Here is a 26,540-nt window from a genome sequence, read left to right as displayed (position 1 = left end):
AGTACGCGTACTGTCGCGTACGGTACACGCCACCTGAAATGTCAAAATGACACTTCAGTTCAGTGACAGCTGTATGTGTTGCAAGGAAGAAAGTTTTTTTACCCCGAAAGAAGTGCAAAAGTACAGTCTTTTACTTCTAAACGTGTATATTTAAATTAAAAAAAAAAAAAAATGATGATTTCTTGAGTTACACCGAAAATAAACATAAATTTTGTTAGTCTCTGCCAGTATTTAATAAAAAATCCTTATATAATACAAAAATAACAAACAAAAAACCTATACAAAAATTGTAGGTATGAAAACTGTCCTTTTAGTAAAATATTAATATTAGATTATAATTTGTCAGCAATAAATTGCACGTAAACGTCTCATTTGACCTGAATCGACAAAACATCCGTCACTCCTCAAACCGTCATAAAAAAGGGACATGAAGCGATAAAAAGCCTGATTTGACAGTACTACAAAGGCCTGCTATTGATTTCCCATACCCATCCCATAAATCATGCCTCCACCACTCAGCGCTTTTGCTTTCAGAGAAGGGAACCCCTGTCCCTTCAATCCATTTCCAACCTTACAACAAACTGTACAAGGTTTTAATCTAAATATATCGTAAGCCGTTATAAGTTGTGAACATAAACTTTTTAATTTAGCGAAGGCACGAATTTAATGTAAAACAGTGTGCCAATGTGCTTTTGTTTTTGTTGTGGCGCGTGGGTTTAAAAAATATTTAACCACAAGCGTATTTTCGATTAGTTATGTTAATACGATAGTAAAATATCAAATATTGTTTTGAAATTTGCAGCGCATTGGTACGAATGCTGTAAATTTTCATTGGTTTATGAATACAACATAATTAAATCTCGTGGTTGTTTAGCAACTTTAGCTAACTTAGTCTTAGTTTCGTTTTATTACTGGTCATTTCTTTCTGTGTACCTGTTTTCTGTATCGCTTACTATTGGTGTACAATAAAGAGTGCATTTTATTGTTAAAATGTTAATGAGGTCCTCCCAGACGTATTTGTCGAACGCGACCCAGTCAAGATCGTTAGTCTGGGCTTTTCATGGGTGCAAGCGTAACTAGCAAAACCAGTCTTGGTTTCGAAAGTCAGGTTCCAAATAGTTCAGTTATCAGACTTAATACGCATCATTATCTATCATCATCCCCGGCTTTTGTACGCCCCTCAGAATTAGAGGGCTTGTGCTACAGTTCTCACGCGCCCCGGTGCGCATGGGAACTTTAACACTATTGATTTGCTTTGCAGGAGTGTATAGATATCCTCACGATTTCTTCTTTACCGAAAAGCTCATGGTAAATTCCCATTATGGTTTCACACATACCATTAGAAAAGTCAAAGGTGCAAACAAACCCGGACTGGAATCCACAACCCTGTGAGAGGCCATGGGGAACTACTTTGGCCATCGTTTGTATTTTATTAGTTAGTTGCTGGTGTTAAGAATAGTCATTAGTCATTCGGAGAGCAATTATGTTATATCTTTCTCGCGCTAATATTGTGTAATGTCATCGTAAATACTACCTTGCAGTGAATGAAACAAAATTTACAATTCAAACGAGTACGTCAAAACGCATATTTAAAAGAAATAAAACTGACACGATTGATTCATTATTAATTCTTTTAAACCTTTTTTGCAATTTGAAGTTTTTTAGGGTTCCGTATTGGTGTACTTATATAACAAAATAGCTGTTGCCCGCGACTTTGTGTGGTACCGTGAGCCTTAGTTTTTTTTCGGTATAAAAGCTATCCTATTATTTATGAAAAGTTAGCGTCAATTTTTCAATTCAGTACATACCTACATACCAATCAATGTTGCAGTCAAGTTTCTTGAAGTTTTCAAAGAGTAGGATTGGCTGTCAAAAGCGACAAACTAAAACGGTTTCCTCAACTCCAGAACAAAAATTAAACTTTCTGAAATTCAGGCGTATTAAACGTTCTTGTCGTATAAAGGGACTGTGGGAACTGATTCATTAAATTGCCGCGGTCATAATTCTATTGATTCGTTCCTTCAAAAGAGCTTCTGAAATTGAGCTTTTCGCAATTCCAACTTTTATGAGGTATGAAAGAGCTTTGTCAAAGAATGTAAGCAGTTGAGTGAGCTTTCTACCTTCAAACAGAGATCCTCACTGAGAATAATTTTCCAAGTGTCAAACGATGTGCCCGTTTTATATTACAAGGTATGTTGTGATAAATTAAGAAAGGCCTTGACGTATGATTTCGAAGAGGACATTGTTTCATGTGCACATTTCTAAAAATACACTAGTCACAAATATCCAGAAGTGCCTCTTATAATATTATCCCAGAATTTCCTTAATATTTATCATTCCCTCTGTAAAAGTTCACACACAGTTACAGAAAAAAGTAAAAGGAAGATGAAGCCCAGCAGTGGGACGAAAGTACTAAAGGCTGACGTTGAAGATGACTAAGAGAATCTTACACCTCATCACATAATGAAAATCGAAACACAAAACTTTGTCACCTCTACCACAGGGTAAACATAACCATAACTCATTCTAGGTACTGTCAACTCAACTTTCCAAAACTATTTGTTCTAGCATAAAGTAAACTGCACCTCTCCCAGCTATCCCACTTTGTTTACTCTATGTCGGAGGGTCGTCCCGTCCCTGGCCCTCCAGTCGCTCTTTGTCCTCGAGAGCGGAGGGTCGTTGCCCGCACCCACGCGATCAATTTAAAAATAAAACTTTGCGTCATACATCCTGCATCTACAAAAACTATTCAAACGCAACACTTTGATTCATAAACCATGTTTTCCCAAATAAATGACTAAGCAGGGGTGTTATTAAAATAAGATAGTATTTTTGGATCGCGTTCAAGTCGTAAATTTTAGTGCTTAGGGTAAATAAATCAAGCGGCTGACTTCGGTTGTTGTTAAATAAAAGTCAATTGGACTTCCTTTTTCCAAATTGCATTTAAATGCAGAAAGATGTCAATGCGATTAGATTTTTGAAAATATCAAGGCACTACAAGATGGATTGGCGGGAGAAACTTTTCGGTAAAGTGTTAGTGAAGTGCGACTCTACGGGGCAACAGAATGGGAAATTTGAAAACATTGCTACCTTAGAAGCTCTGAAGGACTGTGCGGAAGAAGGTGAAGGAGTTGTGTGTGGCATTTACTTTTCATTCGCAAATATAAGCGATACTAGTGACGACTTTGGTGTCCGTTTAGAGGATGTGTACAAAGCGGTGCATCCTAATCTTAAAGTGGTAGAAGTGGTCCTTTGGGCCCACGTGGGAACTCCTGAAGGACCGGTCGAGAGAGAAGCTGGGTTCCGGAGAAGCCTGACGGGAAAACCGTGGTTCGCTGTGCCTTTCCACGATGTCGATACCAAAGTAAGCATACTAAATTCTTTCAGCTAGTCATCTCATGTAATTATACCTGCGCATACTTCCTACAAACTTAACTATTAACTACCATCACGGAACTATACGGGTATTTTACCTATATGATTTGTTTCTATTTGCACTTCAAATATTTCCCAATGAAATACTTATACAAACTCATTGAAATTTGTCCTTTTGTTTACTTTTCGGGAGAAATGGAGGAAATGGGAGGGAGGCTTTTGCCTAGCGGTGGCTGTTATCAGTTATCAGTCTTAAAAAAATATATAGATAAAAAATATATTAATGCAGTCTGAGTAGGTACCTAGCTGCCATTTTTATATTTGACCTGAAATGTCCTTGATATTATAATGAGGTGCGTCATATAATAAATTTGACATTTTTGCACCGTGACTGTTGCTGCTATACTTATTTAAAAGCTTTAGTTATTAGAAGTTTACTTATTATTAAATAAAAGTTGAATTAAAAGTAATATTTAGCGCCATACTTTTTACGTTAACTGCAGCTTGTACCACTACCATGAGTTTACAGTGACCGTACTCGATAGCGACGGCGTAAATTATTTGTAGAGGCGCTGTACAATTCTCCATACAAATAATTTACGCCGTCGCTATCGAGTACGGTCACTGTAAACTCATGGTAGTGGTATGTATAATTCTCCATACAAATAATTTACGCCGTCGCTATCGAGCACGGTCACTGTAAACTCATGGTAGTGGTACTGCAGCACTGCTACTTAGTGCATAAAAATGAAAAACTTTTTACATACAACCTAATTATGTTACTGACTGTACTTGTTTATTTTGACGCATTGATCTTTAATTCAAAAAAATGATCTCATCGATATCGTCTTTTATTTTCAACATAGAAGAGTTAAGATTCAAGACTAAGAATTATCCTTCTTAATTAATGAGAGCGCGGGGTTTCAATGTTGCCATGTATAACGTGTATTACCCCATAATTACTTTGCACCCCTCAGTTTACCCCTGGTTTTGCAGAGGGGAATTTTTACGTGTAATGTACTACTCGAGACAGGTGCACTGATGATACATTGATATCCTAGGAAGGGTGCGTGAAAGGGCTCGAAAAAGTTCTTCAAACAATTCCGAAGGAGGAAGGAAATGCATAAATATAGACGAGCCTTTGAATCTTTTCTCCCTCTTTCTGGGGAAAAATACACGTTGTCAATACACTTTTTAGGGTTCCGTAGCCAAAATGGCAAAAACGGAACCTTTATAGTGTCGCCATGTATGTCTGTCTGTCTGTCCGTCCGCGGCTTTGCTCAGGGACTATCAATGCTAGAAAGCTGTAATTTTTCACGGATATATATGAAAACTATGCCAACAAAATGGTACAATAAAAAATTCAAAAACAATTTTTTTAAGGGTACCTCCCATAGACGTAAAGTGGGGGCTTTTTTTCTCTCATCCAACCCTATAGTGTGGGGTATCGTTGGATAGGTCTTATACCATTAGGGGGTTGCTAAGACGATTTTCTGATTTAGTGATGAGTTTGCGAAATATCAACTTTAAAGTGCAAATCGAGCGTCCCCCCCCCTCTCTAAAATCTAAACCGGTGGGTGGAAAAATTTGAAAATATTTGGGATGATAGTAAGTATATCAAACTTACAAGGAAAACTATAACGGTTAAGTTTGCTTGTAAATTATTAGTAGTTTTAAAGTAAATAGCAGCCTAAGGTATAAAATTTACCTAAACTTGGAAGATTCCGTATAAAATACGAAATCAATAGAAAAATATTACTTATTTTTTTTCATAATGGCTACGGAACCCTATTTTGGGCGTGTTTGTATACATATATGTAACTATAGAAAAAAAAAGTTCCGCAAGGAAGGCCATGATTTAATCACATGGACATTTTTAGCTCTTTTAATTTATGTGACGGTATCCACCATTACCTCTCATAATTTTTTTACCGTACAACGGCAAAAACTACTAGACACTGGCAAAATTGTCCTCCGATGGACAGAGCCATATTTTTTTAAAGAAACAACAACAACAATTTATGTGACACCTAAAGTACCTAATAATTTAGTTTTAATTATTAAGTAACTACTACAAAACTAACGCTACTCTTAATTATAAAAGAAGGATTATCATTAATAAATTACCGCCACGATTAAACCCCTCCCCCTTTCCCCAACGTGGTGCTTCTTAATTTCCGCTAGCGATAAATGGCTCACTTCATTGATATAAACCTAATCCCGACCGGGAGCGTAATTTAAGCGTATATTTTGACATACCCAAAAAAATATACGGAACCCTCAGTGTGCGAGTCCGACTATGTACCTTACCTTTCATCTTATATTACACAGTTAAGTAAGTATTTAAGGTCTCAGCAGCTACTATACAACCATCAGCGTTAAAGCCGTTAAGGACATTTACGACTGACTGTACTAAACGTGACCAAACTGCACTGCGCCCACGCTACATTCATACATTGGCAGCGCCATTACGATTAAAGTTTAATGATCGAGGGCGAGTCCGAGTGTTGCCAGGTGGATAAAATTAATGCCTGTGGGGACTGTATAAGTATAATACCTATATATCTCACAGAGATGCCACGAACGCGAATGAGTTCATATCAAATCAAATTCCAATATAAGTTTTTTTTTGTATAAAATGTGGTAAATATACAATCGGCCTTACTTAACTCTTATAATAGCTGTTCGTTTATCACTATCCCGCGTGAAATATGCTGTCCTGTGTTCTTCCACGGGACACAAACTATATGTATGCCGAATTTCATCTAAATCGGTTCAGCGGATTAGACGCGATGAGGTAATAAACTCACAGACTTACAAACTTTTGCATTTCTAATATCGTCACATATTTGCTGATTGTTATAATAATGTAATGTTTGGCATAAATTCATAATCTATTCTTTGTCATAAAAAGTGCAAAATCTTATAAGTAAACCAATTATTGTTAACAATTGTTATGAAATAAACTTGACCTAACTACTTGTACTACTACTTATTCTGTGACCTAACCTGAGATCTATAGGAGTGCCGTATAAAATTTTCTGAAAAATGTACGGTTTCGATGAGAAAAAATTATGGCAAACTACATTATTACTTCTAAAAATTATGTGACTAGATACGAGCCCGCCATGAATAGTTGTTACACTTGTTACATATAGCTAATAGTCGAATAAGTCTCCATTATTATTCGACATAATAGAAGGAATACAAAATAAAATTTTAAATAAGTTATTGAATCAGCAGCTTTGGGTGAGCAAAGAATACATATAGCTAATAGTCGAATAAGTCTCCATTATTATTCGACATAATACAATGAATACCAAAGAAATTTTAAATAAATTATTGAATCAGCAGCTTTGGGTGAGCAAAGAAATTATTTTGGTTCATTAAAAGAAAATTTTATCAAATAATAAACGGTTGTCTGGAAGAGATCGCTTTTGCGATACGACCGCCTATTGTCTACCCTGCATTTTCTCTGTAACAGTTGAGGTCAAAGATGTTCACACTTTAGCACCTTGTCAGTTGTATGTGTATGCCTTTCGAAAATTGTATACCAAAATTTAAACATGAAGTGACAGCGTCTAGAGCGGCAAGTTAGTAAAATGTAAACATCTTTGACCTCGACTGTATGTTAACTTATTATCCTGATTATTTTGTGGTGCTCAATCTATATCTATACATATAATAAAGCTGAAGAGGGTCGAAAGTCTGTACATGGAAGATATTCGAAAAAAAGTTGGCTGGGGATACTTAGAATCGATAACAGAACACGTTCCAACAGTTTTTAGAATTTTTGTCTGTTTGTCTGTTTATCTGTTTATCTGTTTGTCGTTTATTTGACCGCGCATCACGTGAGAACGGCTGAACGGACTTTTATGCAAACTATACTAATCTGACGAGAAAATCCCCGGCCAGGTTATAGGCTATAAAAATTCGACCCTTAGGGTATAAAAATTCAACCCTTAAAAGTGGAGGTAGCTACTACAATCGATGACTATCAAGTACCCTGATAAACTAACAGATGGCGCTGAAATTAATAACTTTGTGACTCGAGTAAGGAAGGATTTTGCCAAATTAACTCTAAGTTTAAAAGAGGGAGTACGGATATCAACAAATAATTGAATAATTTAATTGATTTAATAATACGACTAAAATTAAACGACAATAAAGTAATTGCCACACATTACAATGCCATCTTTTGGAGAACTGGGTAAACAGTATGTAATGGAGTAAACTAATAAAAAAGAGTTTACTTACATAGTTATACTTAGTTTTTTTAGCATTAGAAAAAGGGTAAACAATCTTGACGAGTATTTTTATTGAAAAACGTTTTAAAAAACAGTTACTATTACTTTTATGATACCAAAAGCATGTAAATGATCATTATATCCTTGCTAATTGTTACTATTTGCTGTGACTTATTTTTCAAAAGTTTTTTTCAATAAAAAGACACATCAAGATCGCTTGCCTTCTTTCTAATGCAAAAAAAAAGAACTATAAGTACTTAATGGTAAAATCAACACACATATCAACACGCGTACGAGTATAATTCTATACATCTATCTTATATCTATACAAAAGTTGGCTGGGGATACTTAGAATCGATAACAGAACACGTTCCAAAAGTTTTTAGAATTTTTGTCTGTTTATCTGTTTGTCTGTTTATTTGACCACGCATCACGTGAAAACGGCTGAACGGATTTTCATGCAAGCTTTACTAATCTGGCGAGAAAATCCCCGGTCAGGTTATATAGACTTTAAAAATCCTACCCCTAAAAGAGGGGGGGGGGGGCGGTAGCCGCTACTCTTGATTAAGTTAAGTTTGCACCTGAATCTTATGACGCTACTTAGGAAGGAGGTGCAGACTTATTTTCAAGTGTTGTACGACTATCGAGTACCCTGCTACACTAACAGATGGCGCTGATTTAGCCAAATTGACTAAGTTTAAAAGAAGGATAATTGATTAAATAATATAACAAATTTAAACGACAATAAATTAATTGCCACACATTTCACAGTGCCATCTTATGGGGAACTATGAAACAAACATAGTTACGTAGTGGTAACATCAACACTCATATTCAACACGCGTATAATTAATTAATAGAAAAATGACATGAATTATTCCTAATTTATTTATATCCGGAATACGGAAATTCGGCGAAGAACTAAAGTCACTGACATAGCTCGAAAAATTATATGCAAGTTGAAGTGGCAATTGGCAGGCCACATCGCTCGATGAACAGATATCCATTGGGAGAGAAATCCTCGAGGAGCGGCGACCGGAAGACGAAGCGTTGGCAGGCCTCCCTCCAAGTGGAATGACGACATTGTGATACTAGCGGGAAACCGGTGGATGCAAGTGGCGAGTTGTCGTTCATTGTAATGTATAATTTATTTGTATTGTAATATTATTGATTATATGTATGTTAGTCTGTAAGGTATTTATTGTATGGGCCAAGTTGCCCGAAATAAATGGATTTATTATTATTGTGGCGTTGTAAGGGATAGGCCTTTGTCGAGCAGTGGACCTCTTCCGGCTGATGATGATGAATTATATCGCATCCGTATTGCCTCTTTTAAGCACTTAATAATTGTCACGAAGGTGAGTACTTAAAAAAAAACATTTTTCTCTTTCTTTTGCGGAGTAAATTTCAAACGATTTCGGAATTGGGACTCGCATTTTTTAGGCGTTACCATGCCTTCCCGTTAAAAACGAATCTTTTGCGAAAGTCTCGCAGCGCATTAGGACTACCAGGGGCACGGCACGGTCTCAGGAGTCTGAGGAAGACCGCGATGGGAGACTCAGTGGCGCTCTAGCCAGGCAGGCCGCTTCGCTTTCGGCTGAAACGGCAAGCCAGCGCGAGGCTGGGTTGCGATCCCAAAGACATGTACGCAATCTTTGCGATCACTCGATGTAGGAAAATAGTAAGCGAAGAATAAAAATCTTATTTCTTGAGCAATTTAGATGTGAAACTTATTGATCATGATCAGATTTTTCAGTTGATTGTTTAGCTGTAGTTTGAAGGGATTTTTCGAAAATTCCACGAAACGGTCAATGCGGGACATTAACTTCATTCCTATCGAGTATTGTGTAAATATAAAAATCTACGCAGACGAAGTCGCGGGCAAAAGCTAGTAAAGTATATTTGTATTTTTTTGGTCAAATAAAAAAACGATATTATATTGCCAATGACCATCTCCATCTAGTAGGGCTGGTTAATTTCTCGCCCAACGTATTGGGATCACCACGATCCAGCGCGGAAATGCAGCCAGACTTATGGGCACTCTTCCACCTTCCATACCTATATAGTTAAGTTATTTTTAGGATAGTTTAGTATACTTCAATTGTATTGTATGAAACATATTTGAAACTCCACATACAAATATAGGTACTATACTCGATATACATCGACAGGAATGCAGAGTCGGCTCCGACAATGTACATAGCATAGTACAATGGAGCACAATGCCTCTCATAACAGATGTAGTGAGGCAAATATACTGTCTGTTTGTTTTTAGACTTATATTGGTATCTACTTACTTTGTTAACGGAATGTCTAGACGAGGGATAGGTGCGGGTTTTGTTAGAAACTAGCTTTTGCCCGCGGCTTCGCCCCCGTTGATTTTTTCTATATTTTCTTCCATAAAAACCTTCTCCTGACATTAACGAACACAACAACAAAAAGAATTAGCGAAATCGGTCCAGCCGTTCCCAAGTTTTGCGCTTAGCAACACATTTTACGATTAATTTTTATTCATATTATTATTATTATTATTATTCATTTATATATATATATATATATATATACATATACTTAGATAGACTATAGTTTACACGCGTCTTTGCATACGTAAACCATTTGACTGCAGAGAGTACCAAAGAAATACGCAAGTACAGTCAACGTCATAAATAAGTGATCACTTTTCTACCTTGTCATTTCATCGGGATCCTTTCGACTGCCATAATTTTATAAGTCATAATGTAATGTTTGTCATAATTTTTGTTAGTCTTTTTTTTCCCGCTGAAACTGTACATTTTTCATAATTTTTTAAATGGGCATCCAGTAGAAGTATATGTTAGGTTGGGTTTGTTTTATAACAATTCTGAAAAACAAATGGCTTCAGAGAAAAAAAGTTAGTTCAAACATTACATTATGACTAACAATTTTAAATTTAAACAATGGGTCTCACTGAAAAACAGCGTTGCGGCTTGCCGTAACATTATGCTGAGTGGGGTCCACTTTATACTATTCGATGTTATTTTTATTTTTTTCCATCTAATGTATTTTTATGTGTATCGAATATGTGTAAATAAATGTTTCTCTCTCTCTCTCTCTCTCTCTCTCTCTCTCTCTCTCTCAATCTCTCTCTCGACCAGTCGATATAGACCCCATTTCATCAACAACACAATTCTGTACAATCAAACCAACTGAGTCATGTGCTCGTCACTGTCCCAATAGATGGCATGTTTAATCTTACGTCATTAGCAATAGAGATGACAGCAGGGTGTCGTCTATTGGGCATTAGCATGTCAAGCAGTCTGGCGTGTACCTTACCGGGATAGAACTTTAGTAATCATTTCGCTATGATTTCCTTGATAAAAAATGCAATGTCAACATGCCATTAGTAGCACAAGGGTCACCAGCAGTACAGTCACCAGCACCAATATCTGATGCAACTCTATTTCTAGGGCCGGAAGGACGTGTCAGATATTTTTAACGCTCCGCTGTGACAGATATTAATACTGGTGACTGTACAATCAGCTTGTTCGATTGTACATACACTTGAAAGACATAACCCTCTTTCGGACAGTCGGGTAAAATACACATACCCGCAATCCAGTGACATGGGTCTTTTTCAGTGAGAAAATTCGTGATGTAGGTCGTTTTATGTGACGACCGACAAGTGACAAGTACAAATGAGAGCGTGACAGAGATACATGTGATAGGAAAGGGCTAATATAGGTGGTGAATAAGATTGTGAGACCAGGGATTTTCTATTAATTTAAGTATATTTTTTGTAATAAATCGTCGAGGATAGTGCAATGCAAATACGCATAACTAGCATTGGATAAACCCGCATATCTGGTAAATTTGCGTGTATTATATGTGAAACCTTATTTAAAGTAATGTAATGTGATGTTTGCCATAATAATCATTTGCCATCACTCTCTTTTTTGAAAACTATAAATAATTCCTGATTGTTATAAAATGAACCTAACCTACCTAACCTATAGAGTTTTGCAGGATAGCCATTTCAGTTTCTGAAAATTTTATGGCTTTAGAGAAAAAAAGAGTTCTGGCAAATGCTAATTATGACAAACATGACATTATGGCTTTTAATGTTATGGATCGCGAACAGGACCCAAAAAAAATTGGTTCGAACACCAAGTAGGTACAGCCGCAGCACCAATATCTGTCACAACAAAGCGTGTATAATATAAATATCTGATACGGCTCTATTTCTAGGGCTTATAGGACGTGTCAGATATTTTTGACACTCCGCTGTACATCGACATCTATGTACCTTATTCCGCTATAGCAGATATTAGTGCAGGTACGAAAGGCATACGCATTGCGGTAATATTAGGTAGGTATGTGTGTATACCGTAGGTATGTTATACAATATTTGTGAACCCTCCATAAGCTGGGAAGTTCCAGCTTCCGCCCTTTGATGCCGAGTTGACAAACTTCAAACGCAACATCGCGATAAAACAAAACACATTCGCATTGGAAAATGGCTTTGCGAAAAGTCTGATTGAGAAAACTTATGAATAGGGTTAGAAATATAGAAAGGTTTGTTAAATTGAAAGATTTTTCACATTTCAAAAACTTTAAACAAAACTAAAAAGGAAAAACAAGTTAGTGTATAGTAGTCTAGAACTCTGTTAAGTAACTTAAAGTTCAACAATCGGTACCCATTTGAAATCGTCACCAGCTCAGAAATTCCCAGTTGCTAACATATTTAGAAATATGTATGTACCTATTAGTACATATTTTCACACTCAACTGTATTTAACAAAAATTAAGTAGGTAGGCACCTACTTCATTATTAATTTAAAAAGAAGCATTTAAGATTATAATTTGGAAGCTAAATTGGAACGTTAAAAACGAATATTAAATGAAATGGCAGAGACTTAACTAAAATGGTCATCTGAATTTGAGGAAAAAATTATTCATTTTTTCATTATAACATATTCTCGGCGAAAGATCACAAACTTGTGATTTATTTGGGTACGTGTTTCGTTTTTGATACCGTTGTAGAATTTTAATCATAATGTCCTATATTGTATTATTCTTGCCATAACTCAAAACATGATCTGATACGTGTTTCGTATACGCTTTTTGTTAGCTCTCTCTTGCGAATCAACACAATTCACGTAGATATTCGAGGTGCCCCTTATTTCGCAAAACATTAATTGTCATAATATGAAATCACATATAACAGATTTGACATAGCATAATTGTACAAAACATTGAATTGACATAATAATAACAAAGCATAACACTTTTATTTAGCACAATAATTAATCAATTTAGTTATAAATGCAAAATATTATTATAACTATAAATAAATTGTTAGAAAATTAATTCACATAATTTTATCGAGTGAGCGAATTAGATGTGTCGGGGCAAAACCGACTTAATTCGGTTAAGCTGTCAGGTTTTTTTTTGTAACAGTCCGATAATAGATATTTTCACATAGTAAGTAGGTTTTATAAATTCGTATTCGAATTCATTTCAACACAATGGGACCTAAATATGAAAATTATAATTTCAAATGTCATTAGGAGCCCGCTTCAAACTGGTAGTTCAAATATTCAATACGACTAATGCCTGAGAGTCAATATTGAACACGGAATAATTAAAGAGCCCATGGCACTTCATGGAGCCAGACTCTATTATGAATCTAAAGACGCGGACATTTGGTAGAGCGTTCTCAGTAATTTAATGGGTAAATATTGTATTTCGGTGAAGTAGGTACGAATAAGTATTTAATTAATAATAGTAATTCATGCTTAATTGTGCTTTTTATGGATTGTCGTCTTGTATCTGTCGAATGCTGACAAATTTACATTTGCTGGTTTAGTTAGAAAAAGACGCAAAACGTCGAAGTTGGAAGCTTTCCGTTCTTTTACTCGGACCCTGAAATTCCGCCTATAGTTCCGCCTATAGTCTTGTAAAGCGTAATATTATCTATCAGTAAGTAGGGTGAGTAGTATAAGTAAATAACTAATCTGTAGTCACCGACGGACGGTGCTGGCTGAAAATCAGCGCTGGGGTGTTCTAACGCTTCAGTCAGTATTGTTATTATTTAATTTAACTTATATATGTATTCATTTAACTCAGGATTATAATTTAATACAATGTAATGTTATGAAATGAAATTATAATGATTATTATATTTATGTATTGATAAATAATAATAAATTTATTAAGAAATATTAAGAAAATACAAAATATCCATCGGACTATTAAATTAAAATAACTAAAACTTTAATTAAAAAAGAGAGGTGAGCCTCTTAGCATGGTGCCCATCACGCAGGCAGCATTCCCGCGTTTAACTGCGAAAAACTGAACTGTATTGATTGTGATTTTAATTTTAAATTTTGACTATATTGTATGGGTTTAAAAAAACCCATACAATACCCCCCGAACCCGTGTGGTGTCGGGTTAGAATAACACCTCTCCATTTCTTCCATGGATGTCGTAAGAGGCGACTGAGGACATAGGTTAAGGTACACCGTAGGCGACAGGCTAGCAACCTGTCACTATTGTACCGTTTTTGTCAAACTTAAAACCTAAAATTGCTAAAAGTGGCTCGGAAGCGGTAACGTTTCGTGTGCTCTGCCTACCCCATTTGGGAATACAGGCGTGATTTTTATGTATGTTATGTATGTATGTTTAAAAAAATGACTAAATAAATAAATTCATTATTATTATGCTGAGCTAGTGTCTGATTCGCAATGTATTATGTCATGCTATCCTTCGTGTTGTCTATTTGTACTTTTTATAATATTGTTGTCGTGCGTTGTTGTGAATAAATGCGTTTCCTTTTTTTTTCGTGATTTTGTTAAAAGATTAATCTTCCATTTCATTTTGAGTGTACACCCATCATGCCATTAAGTGCGTTTTTGTCACGTGTAAAAGTTATTCATTTTGCTGATGGGTTGAAGTTAGGGATTGCAAAAACCGGTGAAAGCCAAAAACCGGTTAATAACCGCCTCGACGGGTTCAAAACCGGTTAACCGGTTTTTAACCGGTTTTTTGCAAACTATTTGAAATTGAAGTATTAGACGATAATTTTACTATTCTAGGTTGCTATTTGGTGTTAACGGCGTATTTTTGAGATTTAAATAAGTATTTAAACATACTCTGTACTAATAGGGGAAGGTGGGTTACGATGGATCATTCGGTATAATTTTATGTGTATTACACGCATGCTCGTGAGTGGTTTCGACGTTGTTGCTCTTACTCTCCCCGCTTGTTAAACTAGTCATCGTCTCAGAATCGAAACGAGAGGTAATGTTGTAGTGTATCGGGCACCTAGTAAGTACAAAAGTATATTTTTAAGTTCTATATAAATTAAATTACAGTGCCTTTCAAAAGTTTAAGTTCACTCTGTGATTTCGGTTGAATGAAGTTTTAACTCAAGTCTTTTATTACAAGTAAAAACAAAGCTAACCCACTAATATAAAACCACAATACAAATAAAATATCAGTTAAAATTTGTTTTCCGGATGGAAAAGCGTGAAGTTGCAAAATGTTACGATAGTTACATATACATTATGCCATTGAATCTCACGAGATCACCAATTTTATAACCCGCAAAGCATCCCCAGACCATAACTGACCCTCCACCGTCCTTCGCTGTTGGCATCACGCATAGTTTTGCCTTTCATTCGCCTTCTTGTCGTAGAATGTATTTGACGACGTCTCCCCCCAAAAATTTAAATTTTGATTCGTCGTAAAATAAAACTTTAGACCATGCTCAGGCGTCCAATCTTTGTTTTTTCGAGCCCATTACCCACATACCCTTTTACCCCTTTTACCCTTTTACCCATATTCTGTTTTTTTTTGGCAGCAATACGACCATTTAGGCCATAGTTTCACCACCATCGAAACTGATACTGGCTGATGGTGGCGTTGAGTTCTTCGCGATTTTCTGGAGCAGTTCGAATTCGTTGGCGTTTGCTCTGGACGTAAATAAATTTGTCTTCGCTTTTTGAGGTGACTTGGCGTACCTGAATGAAATCAACTGGAATTAAGATCTCGTTTTCGTTTCAAAGCACTTATGACAGCAGTTTGGGAAACCTTCATTTTTCAGCAATTTTTCGTGTCGCGTGTAGCCTTCATCGGACAGAACTACAATAATAGCAGGAGTTTCGATACTCAGATCGGCTTTGAAGACCCATTTTTAATAATTGCGAACTTTATTAAATCTCATAGGAAATACAAAAAATATCCTTGAAACGCATCATATGTGCGAATTACAATTACAATATAACAATTCCTCGAAGAAGTATTTATTTTGCTATTGGGTAGTCATGGACCCAATTAAACGTCTAAAATTCAAAGTATATGCTTTATTTGAAATTTGAATATAATTTAATATGAAAACCTAATTTCACAGAGTGAACTTTAACTTTTGACCGGTAGTGTAGCTTCAGCAATGTAAATTTTTCATGTGGCTCGTATATTTTATCAGCACGTTAGTGAAGAAATTTAATTAAAAAGATGAACAAACTTCTTGCATGTCTACTACACGAATAAATACAAGTTGGTATGTATTCTTGTTTTTACAAATAAAAATACGTTTAAACGCTATATTCGTCGTTTTATAACCTGAAGAATATTCTGGGGTATCTATTTTAGGCAATTTACAGTTTTTTAAGGAATATTTACAATTCGGTTAATAACCGGCGAAAGTTATAAAAAACCGGTTTTTAACCGAGGTCGAAAAGTTTCGGTTAACCGGTTTTTCGGTTAACCGGTTAACCGGTTTGCAAACCCTAGTTGAAGTTGAGTTCAATAAACTTGCTGACGTGACTGAAACACGTAAAAGACGTAACGAGATATTTATCTAGTGGAAGGAGAGCTAATGAATCAGTAATGAATCTCATTTCATTAGAAGGTACTTTAGACAAGCCATTAGACTCATCATCATGACATACGGTGCCGAAACATGGACGCTCACGTTAGGGCTGGTCCACAAATTTAAAGTTGCTCAACTTGCTATGGAAAGGGCTATGCTCGGAGTTTTTCTGAAAGATAGAATTCGTAACGAAGTGATCCGACAGAGAACCAGTTATCGACATAGCCCACCGCATTAGCACGCTGAAGTGGCAATGGGCCGGCCATATAACCCGAAGAACCGATAACCGTTGGGGTAGACGAGTTCTTGAGTGGAGACCACGGATCGGCAAACGTAGCGTAGGACGTCCTCAGACTCGGTGGAGCGATGATCTTCGCAGGGCGGCTGGCAAGAGCTGGATGAGAGTAGCCGAGGATCGTGCTCAGTGGCGTGCCATGGGAGAGGCCTATGTCCAGCAGTGGACGAACATAGGCTGATGATGATGATGATGATTAGACTTTTAGCCATTCTCTTCATACTATAAGCGAGGTAGGTAAAACAGTGTGTGTAATTTTTCATCATATACTTACAGTGTAACATTTAGGTCAGTCAGAATGGGAAAGTTGAAATTATAAGACATACGAAGATCTGATCTAGGAACCATGTCATCGCTGTTAGTAACAAGAAAAACTGCATTCATACATTTAAAAAAACTACTTATGGATATCGATAGTGTAGGTCATAAGTAATAAATTTTACTATGTAATGGGTTTTTCTTAAATAATAAACTGTCTTCAGAATTCACACGGAAAAACTTTATTTTAAACGTATAACAAAATTGAATGCTTCATCGCCATGTTCGATACGATCGCATTGACAGAGGCGCCACTCGTGGCATAAACTAGAACTAAATCAAGTTCGTTCAAAAACTTAATAACACAAACTAAATCTCTAATACTATGAAAAACGATATCTAGACTAGAATGGATAAAATGCATGTTTTCATATTCTTTAACATTGTAAGTTTAATTTTTCAAAACATCTGGGTTCGGTTCCCAGACTGAGTACAATGTTTTTTTCAAATGTATGAATGCAGTTTTTCTTGTTACTACAATCGACGACATATCATGGTTCCTAAGAACAGAACTTATCTTATACAGTTGTGGTCATATAATTAAGAACGATTTTTTATAGAGAAGATTTTTCAAACTGACAAGTGTTACTAACTGCATGTATATTTTTGTACTTCTCTCGGTATCGTAAAACAATTCCGTACTAGCGGTAAATTCATTTATACATATAATTGGCTAAAAAATAAATATATAAACTTTTACATTACATCTAAACCTAGTATTACTACTTACTGACTGGTCATATAATTAAGAACGCTGAATAGTTTATTTTTTATTCAAATTTATATAGAGAACGGACCGCCGCTTTGTGGTTTTAAGGTATTATTCGAATAATTTTGGCGCCATTTAGTGCCGTAAAAGTCTTAAAGGCGATTGCTTCATATAAAAACAATGGGGAAAAATAAAGTTGTGATAAATCTACAAGAGAAGTAATACTAAAACTTCGCGACAAGAATTGGTCGTATAAACACATAGCCGATCATCTGCAATGTTTAAAAACTATGGTTTTCCACGCCATAAAGCATTTTGCCACGTATCAAACTACTTCAAATGTTCCGCGTGTACCTAGACAAAGAAAGTCATCTCGTCGAGATGATCGAAATATCGTTCGTTTGGCAAAAACAAAATCCTTTAAAGATCTAATACCGTCTAATGAGTTAAGAAAAAAATATTTTGGCGAAAACAACCCTTCAGCAATCTCGGCACGCATTATTCGAAGGCGTTTGGTAGAAGAAAAGTTGCACGGAAGGATAGCAAGGAAGGTGCCTATGTTGAAACGGTGTCATAGGCAAGCCCGGCTTGCATTTGCAAGAAGATATGAAAACTGGACAGTCAGACAGTGGAAAAACGTTCTTTTTTCTGACGAGACAAAAATAAATAGGGTATGTTCTGATGGCAAACGATATGTAAGACGGCTTCCAAATAAAGCATTCGACCCAAAGTACACAAAAGTGACTTTAAAGCATGGCGGGAGAAATGTAAAAATTTGGGGATGTTTTTCTGGACATGGTGTTGGACCTGTTAGGCTGATAGAAGGAAACATGGATCAATTTCAATACAAAAACATACTGGAAGAAACAATGTTACCATATGCTGAAGGCGTGCTTCCGGTTATTTGGACATTCCAGCATGACAATGGTCCAAGCATACTGCACGTACCGTTAAGTAATTCCTCACATCGCAATCAGTTTCTGTCTTAGATTGGCCAGCCAACAGCCCCGATCTTAACTCAATAGAGCATCTTTGGTGCGAAGTCAAGAAAAAGGTTTCAAAATCGACAGTGTGGCAATTTAAGAGAACTGTATGACGTATTCCTAGAAGAATGGAGCTCAATCTCTCTTGCGAAATGTCAAAATTGATAGATTCAGTGCCTCGCCGGTGTAAGGCAGTAATAAAAAGCCGTGGACATGCTACTAACTATTAATTTTAGTTAAAATGTATTAAATTGCTTTTTTGTGTACAAACTTCACGTTATGTGATTTAGTTAATCTAAGTTTCAAATAAAAAAACTTTCGAGCAGTTCAATAAATCGTTCTTAATTATTTGTCCAGCTTCATTACTATTTTAATTTGTTACTAAAGAGAATAAAAACAAAATTGTAAAAAAATGTCAGCAATTTTATTATTTATCCTTAATCCCGTTTGCTCTATTCATGTGGCTATATCATAACGTAACTAGTTACTTCTAAGAAGGAACCACGACTACACATGACATGATTTAGTTAAAAATAATCTGGAACTTCAAATCGTTCTTAATTACATGACCACCACTGTATATGTCTTATCTTATAGTTTCAGACTTTATGTAACGATAGTAATCTATCTGTTAATACCATTTAAACGAGCACTTCTTCTTGTTGGGTCTATATCGACTGGTCTAAAATTGTTAGTCATAATGTAATGTTAGTTATACTGTAATGTTTGTCATAATGTAATGTTTGAACTAACTTTTTCTCTGAACCATTTATTTTTCAGAATTGTTATAATTCAAACCTTTTTTTTTTTTTTTTTTTCGGGGAGAAAATGCAATTACGCATTCCGCCCGGCTGGGGGACCGGGACGGATATGTGGGACTCCCGGAGCAGAAAACCCCGGCCTACCCACTAAAAACTCCCCGGAATTTCCGCCTCGCCACATAGCAGCAGAGCCACAGGAACGCTTGTGGCTTACTTCTGCGACCCTGCCAGCGGCTGTCGCCGTTAGGCGACCCACCTCGAAAACGCGCCATGATGGTAGGGCGAGTCTTCCTCCTCTGCCTCCGTCCCGTGCTTTGTGTGGCGAACTCCCCCGAGTCCACCACTGGAGGCTGGGCGTCAGGAGGGCAACGCCCCGCGGTGGATCAGAAGGCTGGCTCCACCGCCAACCTCACCTTGGTCGCCGTCATTGCGGCAGTATTCGGCCTGCGAAGGCACGTCGCCGCCGACCTGGTCTCCTTCGGCGTTGCGGAAGCGAGTTGACGTCGTCCTCCCGCTCCCGCTCCGCCGTCTCCTTCTGCGACATTATGTCATCGGCAAACACACAAAATGCCGCCCAGGCCTCTTCGCTTTCTGCCATTTTTTTAATAAGGGCCGGAAGCGACAGGTCTCCTTCAATAACCGTGGATAGGACTGCGCGAGGCTCCGCCCATGCTGGACACTGCGCGCGTATGTTCGGCCGTATCCACGGCTCTGCCGCCACAATGATGGCACATCGTCGAGGGTTCCCTACCCACCACTTCACACAGGTATTTGCCAAAGCAACCGTGGCCGGTCAAGAGCTGCGTGACGTGGTATGTGGGGGGGCCGTGCTTGCGCTCGACCCACTCCTTCAGTACAGGCCGAATGGCTGCCACAAGTTCCCGGCTAGCTCCCGGGACTCCTAACCTCTCCGACCATCTGCCGAAGAGGCTTTCGCGGGCTCCCTCCCGCCATTGCCGAACCTCACGAGGGTGGGGCCAGTTTTCTTCTGCTCTTGCTGCCGAAATCCGCCAATAGACATTTGAGTTGACCTCGGCCTCGAGGTCCCATGGCGGGCTTCCAGCGAGCAAGCACGCTGCGGTATATGACACCGTGCGATAAGCTCGAGCCGCTCTGAGCGCCATTGCCCGCTGCGGGCGTCGCAGCAAGGTGACATTACGGGCACTCAGATAGCCTAACCTATAGAGTTCTACAGGATGACCATTTCAAAATGTATGAAAAGTGTATGGTTTCAGCGGAAAAAAATTGACTAATAATAATTATGGCAAACATTACATTATGATTATGACTAATAAAATTATGGCAATCGAAAGGATCCCATTTCGGGGATCTCGGAAACGGCTCCATCGATTTCGATGAAATTTGGTATGTATGGATTTTCCGGGATAAAAAATCGATGTAGCTTGGTTGCATTACATGTAGGTGCACTTTTTGGGAGAATGTACCTTTTGGAAAGTGCACTTTTTGAGAAAGTACTACACATTGGCGGAAAAATGGGTTTTACTAGCCTAAACCAAAAGTAAAAATTAGCCTATCTGGAAAATAAAATATAAGTAAGTACGCAAGAATTAACAATCAAGTCAGGTAGCTTTAGGATATTCCCAACGGGCTAAAGGAATTATACCATGAAATCGATACCCCGGATATATGAGCCCCTTTGTAATCGAGCATTGTGCTCGCTCAGCGGGGTCTGCTCAATGCTCAATGCTCGGTGCTGAACGGATAAGGATGTGAGAGAAAACCGATTAAGTACTTTAGGCCAGGGATACACATAGCGCATGCGGCACGCCAGGGACCTAATGAAATAGCGAAAACCTAGCGAAATTATGATACTTAGTTTCAGTTGTATTTATTTTCTGCGGCCCGCCTTCAGCGCATATCAGTCCGAGTGGCCCTTGGTGATGATAAGTCGGTGCCATATGCATCCCTGCAGGCCATATCGCTGAAAAATACTCTCTTCAAGGTCTTTGATAAAGACCAAGTCAAAAAATATATGAAACTCTCGTGAGACTCGCTCATATTTAATGAAATATACCCAGATACTCACGTTTTAAATCGGGTTTAGCTTGACATGTTTCGGGTTAATACGTAGACGTTCCTCTAGATTTAGGTCTGGTTGCTCGATAGGTACCAATCCTGGATTAGTCAAAAGTCCGTATAGGCCGCGGTCTAGAGGCGGCAGATTTCAGAGGACGAGAACATTATTATTTTAAAAAGGTACAACATTGCGCGATGGAAATAAAATGGCCTACACTCATAAAAAACATAAAACGGGCACTGTCGGTACCCCCAATTAGGAAAAACGTATTGAATACTTGTATTGCGTCAACGGAAGTGCAGTAAATGTACCTTTTTTTGTATTTTTGGATTGACGAAAGGATTTAAAACGCCCTTATGTACTACAAGAGAGAGCTTAACCCTCTAACCATCAGTCCGTCAGTCTTAGAGAGTTACATCGTACTTCTGTCTTCGTTGCATAAAATCGAATCTCATAATTTCGTTTCTCATAACAACCTTTAGCAGAACATCATATCACCGAATTACTTTTCGCATACATTTTTTCTCATACGATCACTTCTCATAATTTTGTAAAGCCGAATATAACATCACATAATATCGATGAGAATAATATTTATATGTTCTATTTTAACTTAAACTTTAATAAAAACATTCTTGGATCACTCGAGCCACATACCTACGCGTAACGGCTTTCATTTATTTTTATTCGTAGGCTGAAAACCGCAAAATAAATTTACACATTATTTATATCTATAATATCACCTGTAAGTAGTAAGTACGCCGCGATTAATGACAGTCATTTGTAAATGTTGCCATGAACGAAAACAAGGGTGAACCGCGGGTAATCTAGCGCTTGAATTTCATCTCATTGTCCGAACAATGGGACCATAGAGCACAAAGTGCCATAGACAATGGATTACGCACTCCAATTTCTAAGTTTGTTTTCTTTTTGCGCTTTCATTGTCTTGCTTGGAGCTCGGATCGATAGCGGTTGTTTTTGTCGGTGAATTTTATAAAAGAATTGCTTGGTTGTGTTGTGAGAAGCTTTCTTTTATTATATTTTTATGACGACATGGCAGGCATTTGTAAATTGTAGGTATTTTCAATTCAAAGTAACTACAATACGGTATTTGACAACTCCTGATTTTGCCATATCTTAGTATTATTATGAAAATTATAGATAAACAGATAGTGTTTAGCGAAGAGAAAATTTTAATCGGTTGAAAATTGGATTTATAGTGATTTTTTGAAAAAACTATATGTACCTGTCTCTTTCTCAAACGCTTTTCTCTATGCAGCAAGTATGGCGGTACTGGCGTGTGACGTCACATGCCAGTATGTCTTTCTCTGTCTAATCTTGAATTTCAAATAACCATGTTATTTGTAAAGGTAGCCCTAAAAATTGTTTTTCTATTCGATAACAGGCATTGTGAAGTTTTAATTTATAAAACATATACAAAATAGTCAAAAACCGTATTCTTATATGTATTATTAGCTGTTAGATTGGTTTATCGCTAATCATTTTCTATGCGCCAAATTTAACACAAATTCCACTAGCCTTTTTAGCGGGAAAAATAACAAACATACATACAGACAGATGTGATGACTGATGACTTATAGCAAATTTGTAAACATGTAGTTTGAGTATCTCCAATGATCGATTTCGTTTAACTAAAGACTAAATTTGAACACATTCGACATTTGAACCGTGAACCAAGCTCGTGTTCCCACATCATGTACTAACGAATTTTTTCGACTGCCAATATTTTTAATGACATTACTTACTTATTAGAAATATAAAAAATTTTCTTCAAATACAATTGATTATACAAATTAGCGTTTTGTACTACTTCAACAAGTAGCGAAGAAAGGACTTACTTACTTAAATCAACAAAATTGTTCTTTCAAACCAACAACGCCATGTTTAATTGTTAATCCAATTCCCCAATGTCTTACAACGTACCCAAGATTAAGAACAAGATCCCTATTAAGTACTTCACGGGCGACCGCGTAAGGATAGGGGGGTAACGCTCCACCCGGTTGACCGGAAGGGTAAATTACTTTCGATTATGGCAACCCTAAATATACGTGGGCCTAATTGCATTCGGAAGCGCTTCGCTTGGCTGCGCTGCACTGGCTGGTTTGAATTCGAAGATAACTGGCAACTTTAAAAATTTGAATAATACTGTTAGAATCTCTCTTTAAAAAGATTTTATGGCCCAAATGCTACGTCATTTTAGCGAAGTCTATCTAATTGGCAACAGTGAAATTTAAAATTCGAATTTACTTTGACTTCTACGTTGCCGGTGCTATAAAACGTGCGTTTCCGCTGCAATGTTGCTTAACAAAGGGCCATGAACACACACGCGACGCGATTTTGCAAAATCCAAACAGTTTCTCTCTGGCTCCAACTCGTGGTTAAATAATGTCCTACTCCGGAGCGTATTCAGCGTGCCTACAGAATTTAGCGGACCGCATAAAAAGCGTGTTTAGTGGTTGCGGTAAAACGAGTGAAAAGGATGCTGGAGAGCCCTGGAGCAGACGACGACCCGCGACTGCGAGAAGTGAGGGTTTTATTATAAAAAATGGAACACCGAAGATGTTGTGTAAATCTAAAAGAATACAGGATTTAACCTGAAAAGAAGAAACAGTATCTTCATGTAAGTAAAATTCCATGGTTTTGGATTTACATTTGTGCTCCAGCACAGCACATTTAATAAGATTGTTGTGTTGATCCTTTACATTGAAGAGGGTAGATTTTACAAGGTCGTTGGCTTTATAATCTTCAAATTAACTTTGAACGGATATTTCGATGAACCATGGACACCTAATAGGTTGGGGAAATTTTGGAAAAGATAATTGCATTGCGTTGTGGTACTGAGATTTCGTTTCAACTTCAACTTGGTATTATTTTCTTTATTGCAAACAAGCTTTTCTATAAAATCATGAGGGATTGGAAGTTATGAAGTTCTATGATGTTCTTTTAAAATTAGCAAAATTAACTCAGCGGCACCAAATTTGGCCCACACTCTATACAAAATTACCTATTATTACATAAAGTTGAGGGCCATAAGTTTTTGCCGCTCTGTATAGTTTGTAAAAGCAGATTAGAAATCCATTTCACATTGCAACTTGTTGTACAAGTGGAAGTATTTTAAAATCCTTTATTAAACTGAGATTTCCACTTGTATTATAAGTTACAAGTCGTCGTAAACCATAAACTGTGATTCAGGAACGTTTCAATTTTTAGATTATCTCACACTTATATTAACTTCTATTTTAATTAGAAAGCTACTTAAAATGTTCATGTCTCGTTGGTCACATTACTAAATTTACACCAGCTGGTAAATTTTGGACAAACGCTTTATCTTTTTCGATTGATGGCGCCAAGCTACAGCCACTTTTATTCATTAAGCAAAGGTTTTTAATACTCGTATAAAATCGGTCCATTGACTTCAAACAGCCAAACATAAAATACAATCGCGATACAAGTACCTACTACTAAGCGTCGAGCGAAAGTGAATGGCTCACCAGACGATACTTTCCCCCTAATTCGGGGGTGGGCCACCGCCTGGCCACCCTACGAGCATAGAGTATCTTTTTAATTTTTTTTTTGACAAGGGTCAATGTTTTGTTTTTGCATTGCGTAGAAGTTTGTTGAGCGTTGTTTGTTGCCAGTATGTAATTAATTATGATTATACAAATTCCACAGATTCTTTACGTACCGACAGGATATCAAAATATGCCCATATTATATTAAAATTGAAAATACACTTTAAGGCAAAGTTCGGTTCTGATTATTTCAAATACGTTAGTATTTTAACTTCAAGTAGTATTTTTAGGATTCCGTACCTCAAAAGGAAAAAAAGTCTTAAAGATCGTTTTGTTATCTGCCTGTATTTTAAGTGACATCTGCTTTAAAAAATATGCCTTATTGGGTTTCTTGCCGAATTCTTCTCAACTGTAAATCATGTATTAACAATGAATATTTTATCAAAAAAATATTTACCTAGTAAATACCCAAGTTCTGATTTATCCTCCTAACGCCCAAAGTCCTTTATAAAGGACTTATTGTAATTTGAACATCAAACCGATAGTACTATTAGTTATTATGTGATCAAACTCTATCATAAATTCTGTGGCTCAGTGAAAAGGGTACAAGTCTGAATTTGGCCAAATTGAGTTATATAGACCAAAAAACACAAAAAAAAATAACGCATCGATTGGTGTAAACGGATCTAAGATATCTTTAAAACAACGGACTTTTTTCTGGTGGTCAAGGTAGAACTGCCTTAAAAAAGTTAGCAACAGAGGGTACTTGTCAAGTTGTATTTCTATTAACTAAAGTTTTGTTTGTGATTTATGATCTAAATTTTAGTTGTACGTGCTGTTTTTTTCATATGGCGGGTGTAAAAAATCTAAGCACACTTGAACCCCTAAACAAGAACAGATTTATTTAGTTTACATTGATAACAAGTTAAGTTCAATCTTTTTAACAAAAAAAAAAAATAAAATATAAGATTAAGTAGAGCTGCGCGCCGTTTCCAACAAATCGAATAATAAAAAAGTTTACGTGGAAAAGGATATAAGTCTTTGCGCGGAGGAATGAGCGGGTGAGTGGGGAGCCACGGCGCTCACGGATGAGCCACAATCGTGTGCGCTGACTTGTGCAGGAGAACGCGCTTGCGAGCTGCGCAGTTGACGGTTACGCGATTAAGTTATATCCTTTTACACCAATTTTATTATTAAACTAATATGGCACATTGCATTAATTTTAAGGGTATTAATTAAGATATATCCCTTGACACCAATCATTTAATAAGAATGATTAAGAAATACAAAATATCCATAGGACTAAAAACTATTATTTAATTTAAATATCAAAAACTAAAAGTTTAATTAAAAAAGAGAGGTGGGCTTCTTGGCATGGTTCCCATCACGCAGGCAGCATTCCTGCGTTGAACTGCGATTGCGATTCTTTG

General features: G+C 36.9%; 1 protein-coding gene across 1 annotated transcript in view; it reads left to right on the top strand.

Annotated features, from left to right (window-relative positions):
* Positions 1-2,637: 2,637 nt before the first annotated feature.
* Positions 2,638-26,540, top strand: part of LOC141430892 (nucleoredoxin-like) — a 68,741-nt gene continuing 44,838 nt past the window's right edge. The window contains exon 1 of the mRNA XM_074091755.1: positions 2,638-3,364. Coding sequence (XP_073947856.1) covers positions 2,948-3,364 — 417 coding nt within the window. The 5' untranslated portion in view covers positions 2,638-2,947. The remainder of the gene's footprint in view (positions 3,365-26,540) is intronic.

Source organism: Choristoneura fumiferana, chromosome 9, assembly GCF_025370935.1.
Source record: "Choristoneura fumiferana chromosome 9, NRCan_CFum_1, whole genome shotgun sequence".
NCBI lineage: Eukaryota > Metazoa > Arthropoda > Insecta > Lepidoptera > Tortricidae > Choristoneura > Choristoneura fumiferana.
Note: the sequence above shows the minus strand (reverse complement) of the source record. Positions and strands in the feature narration are given on the sequence as shown.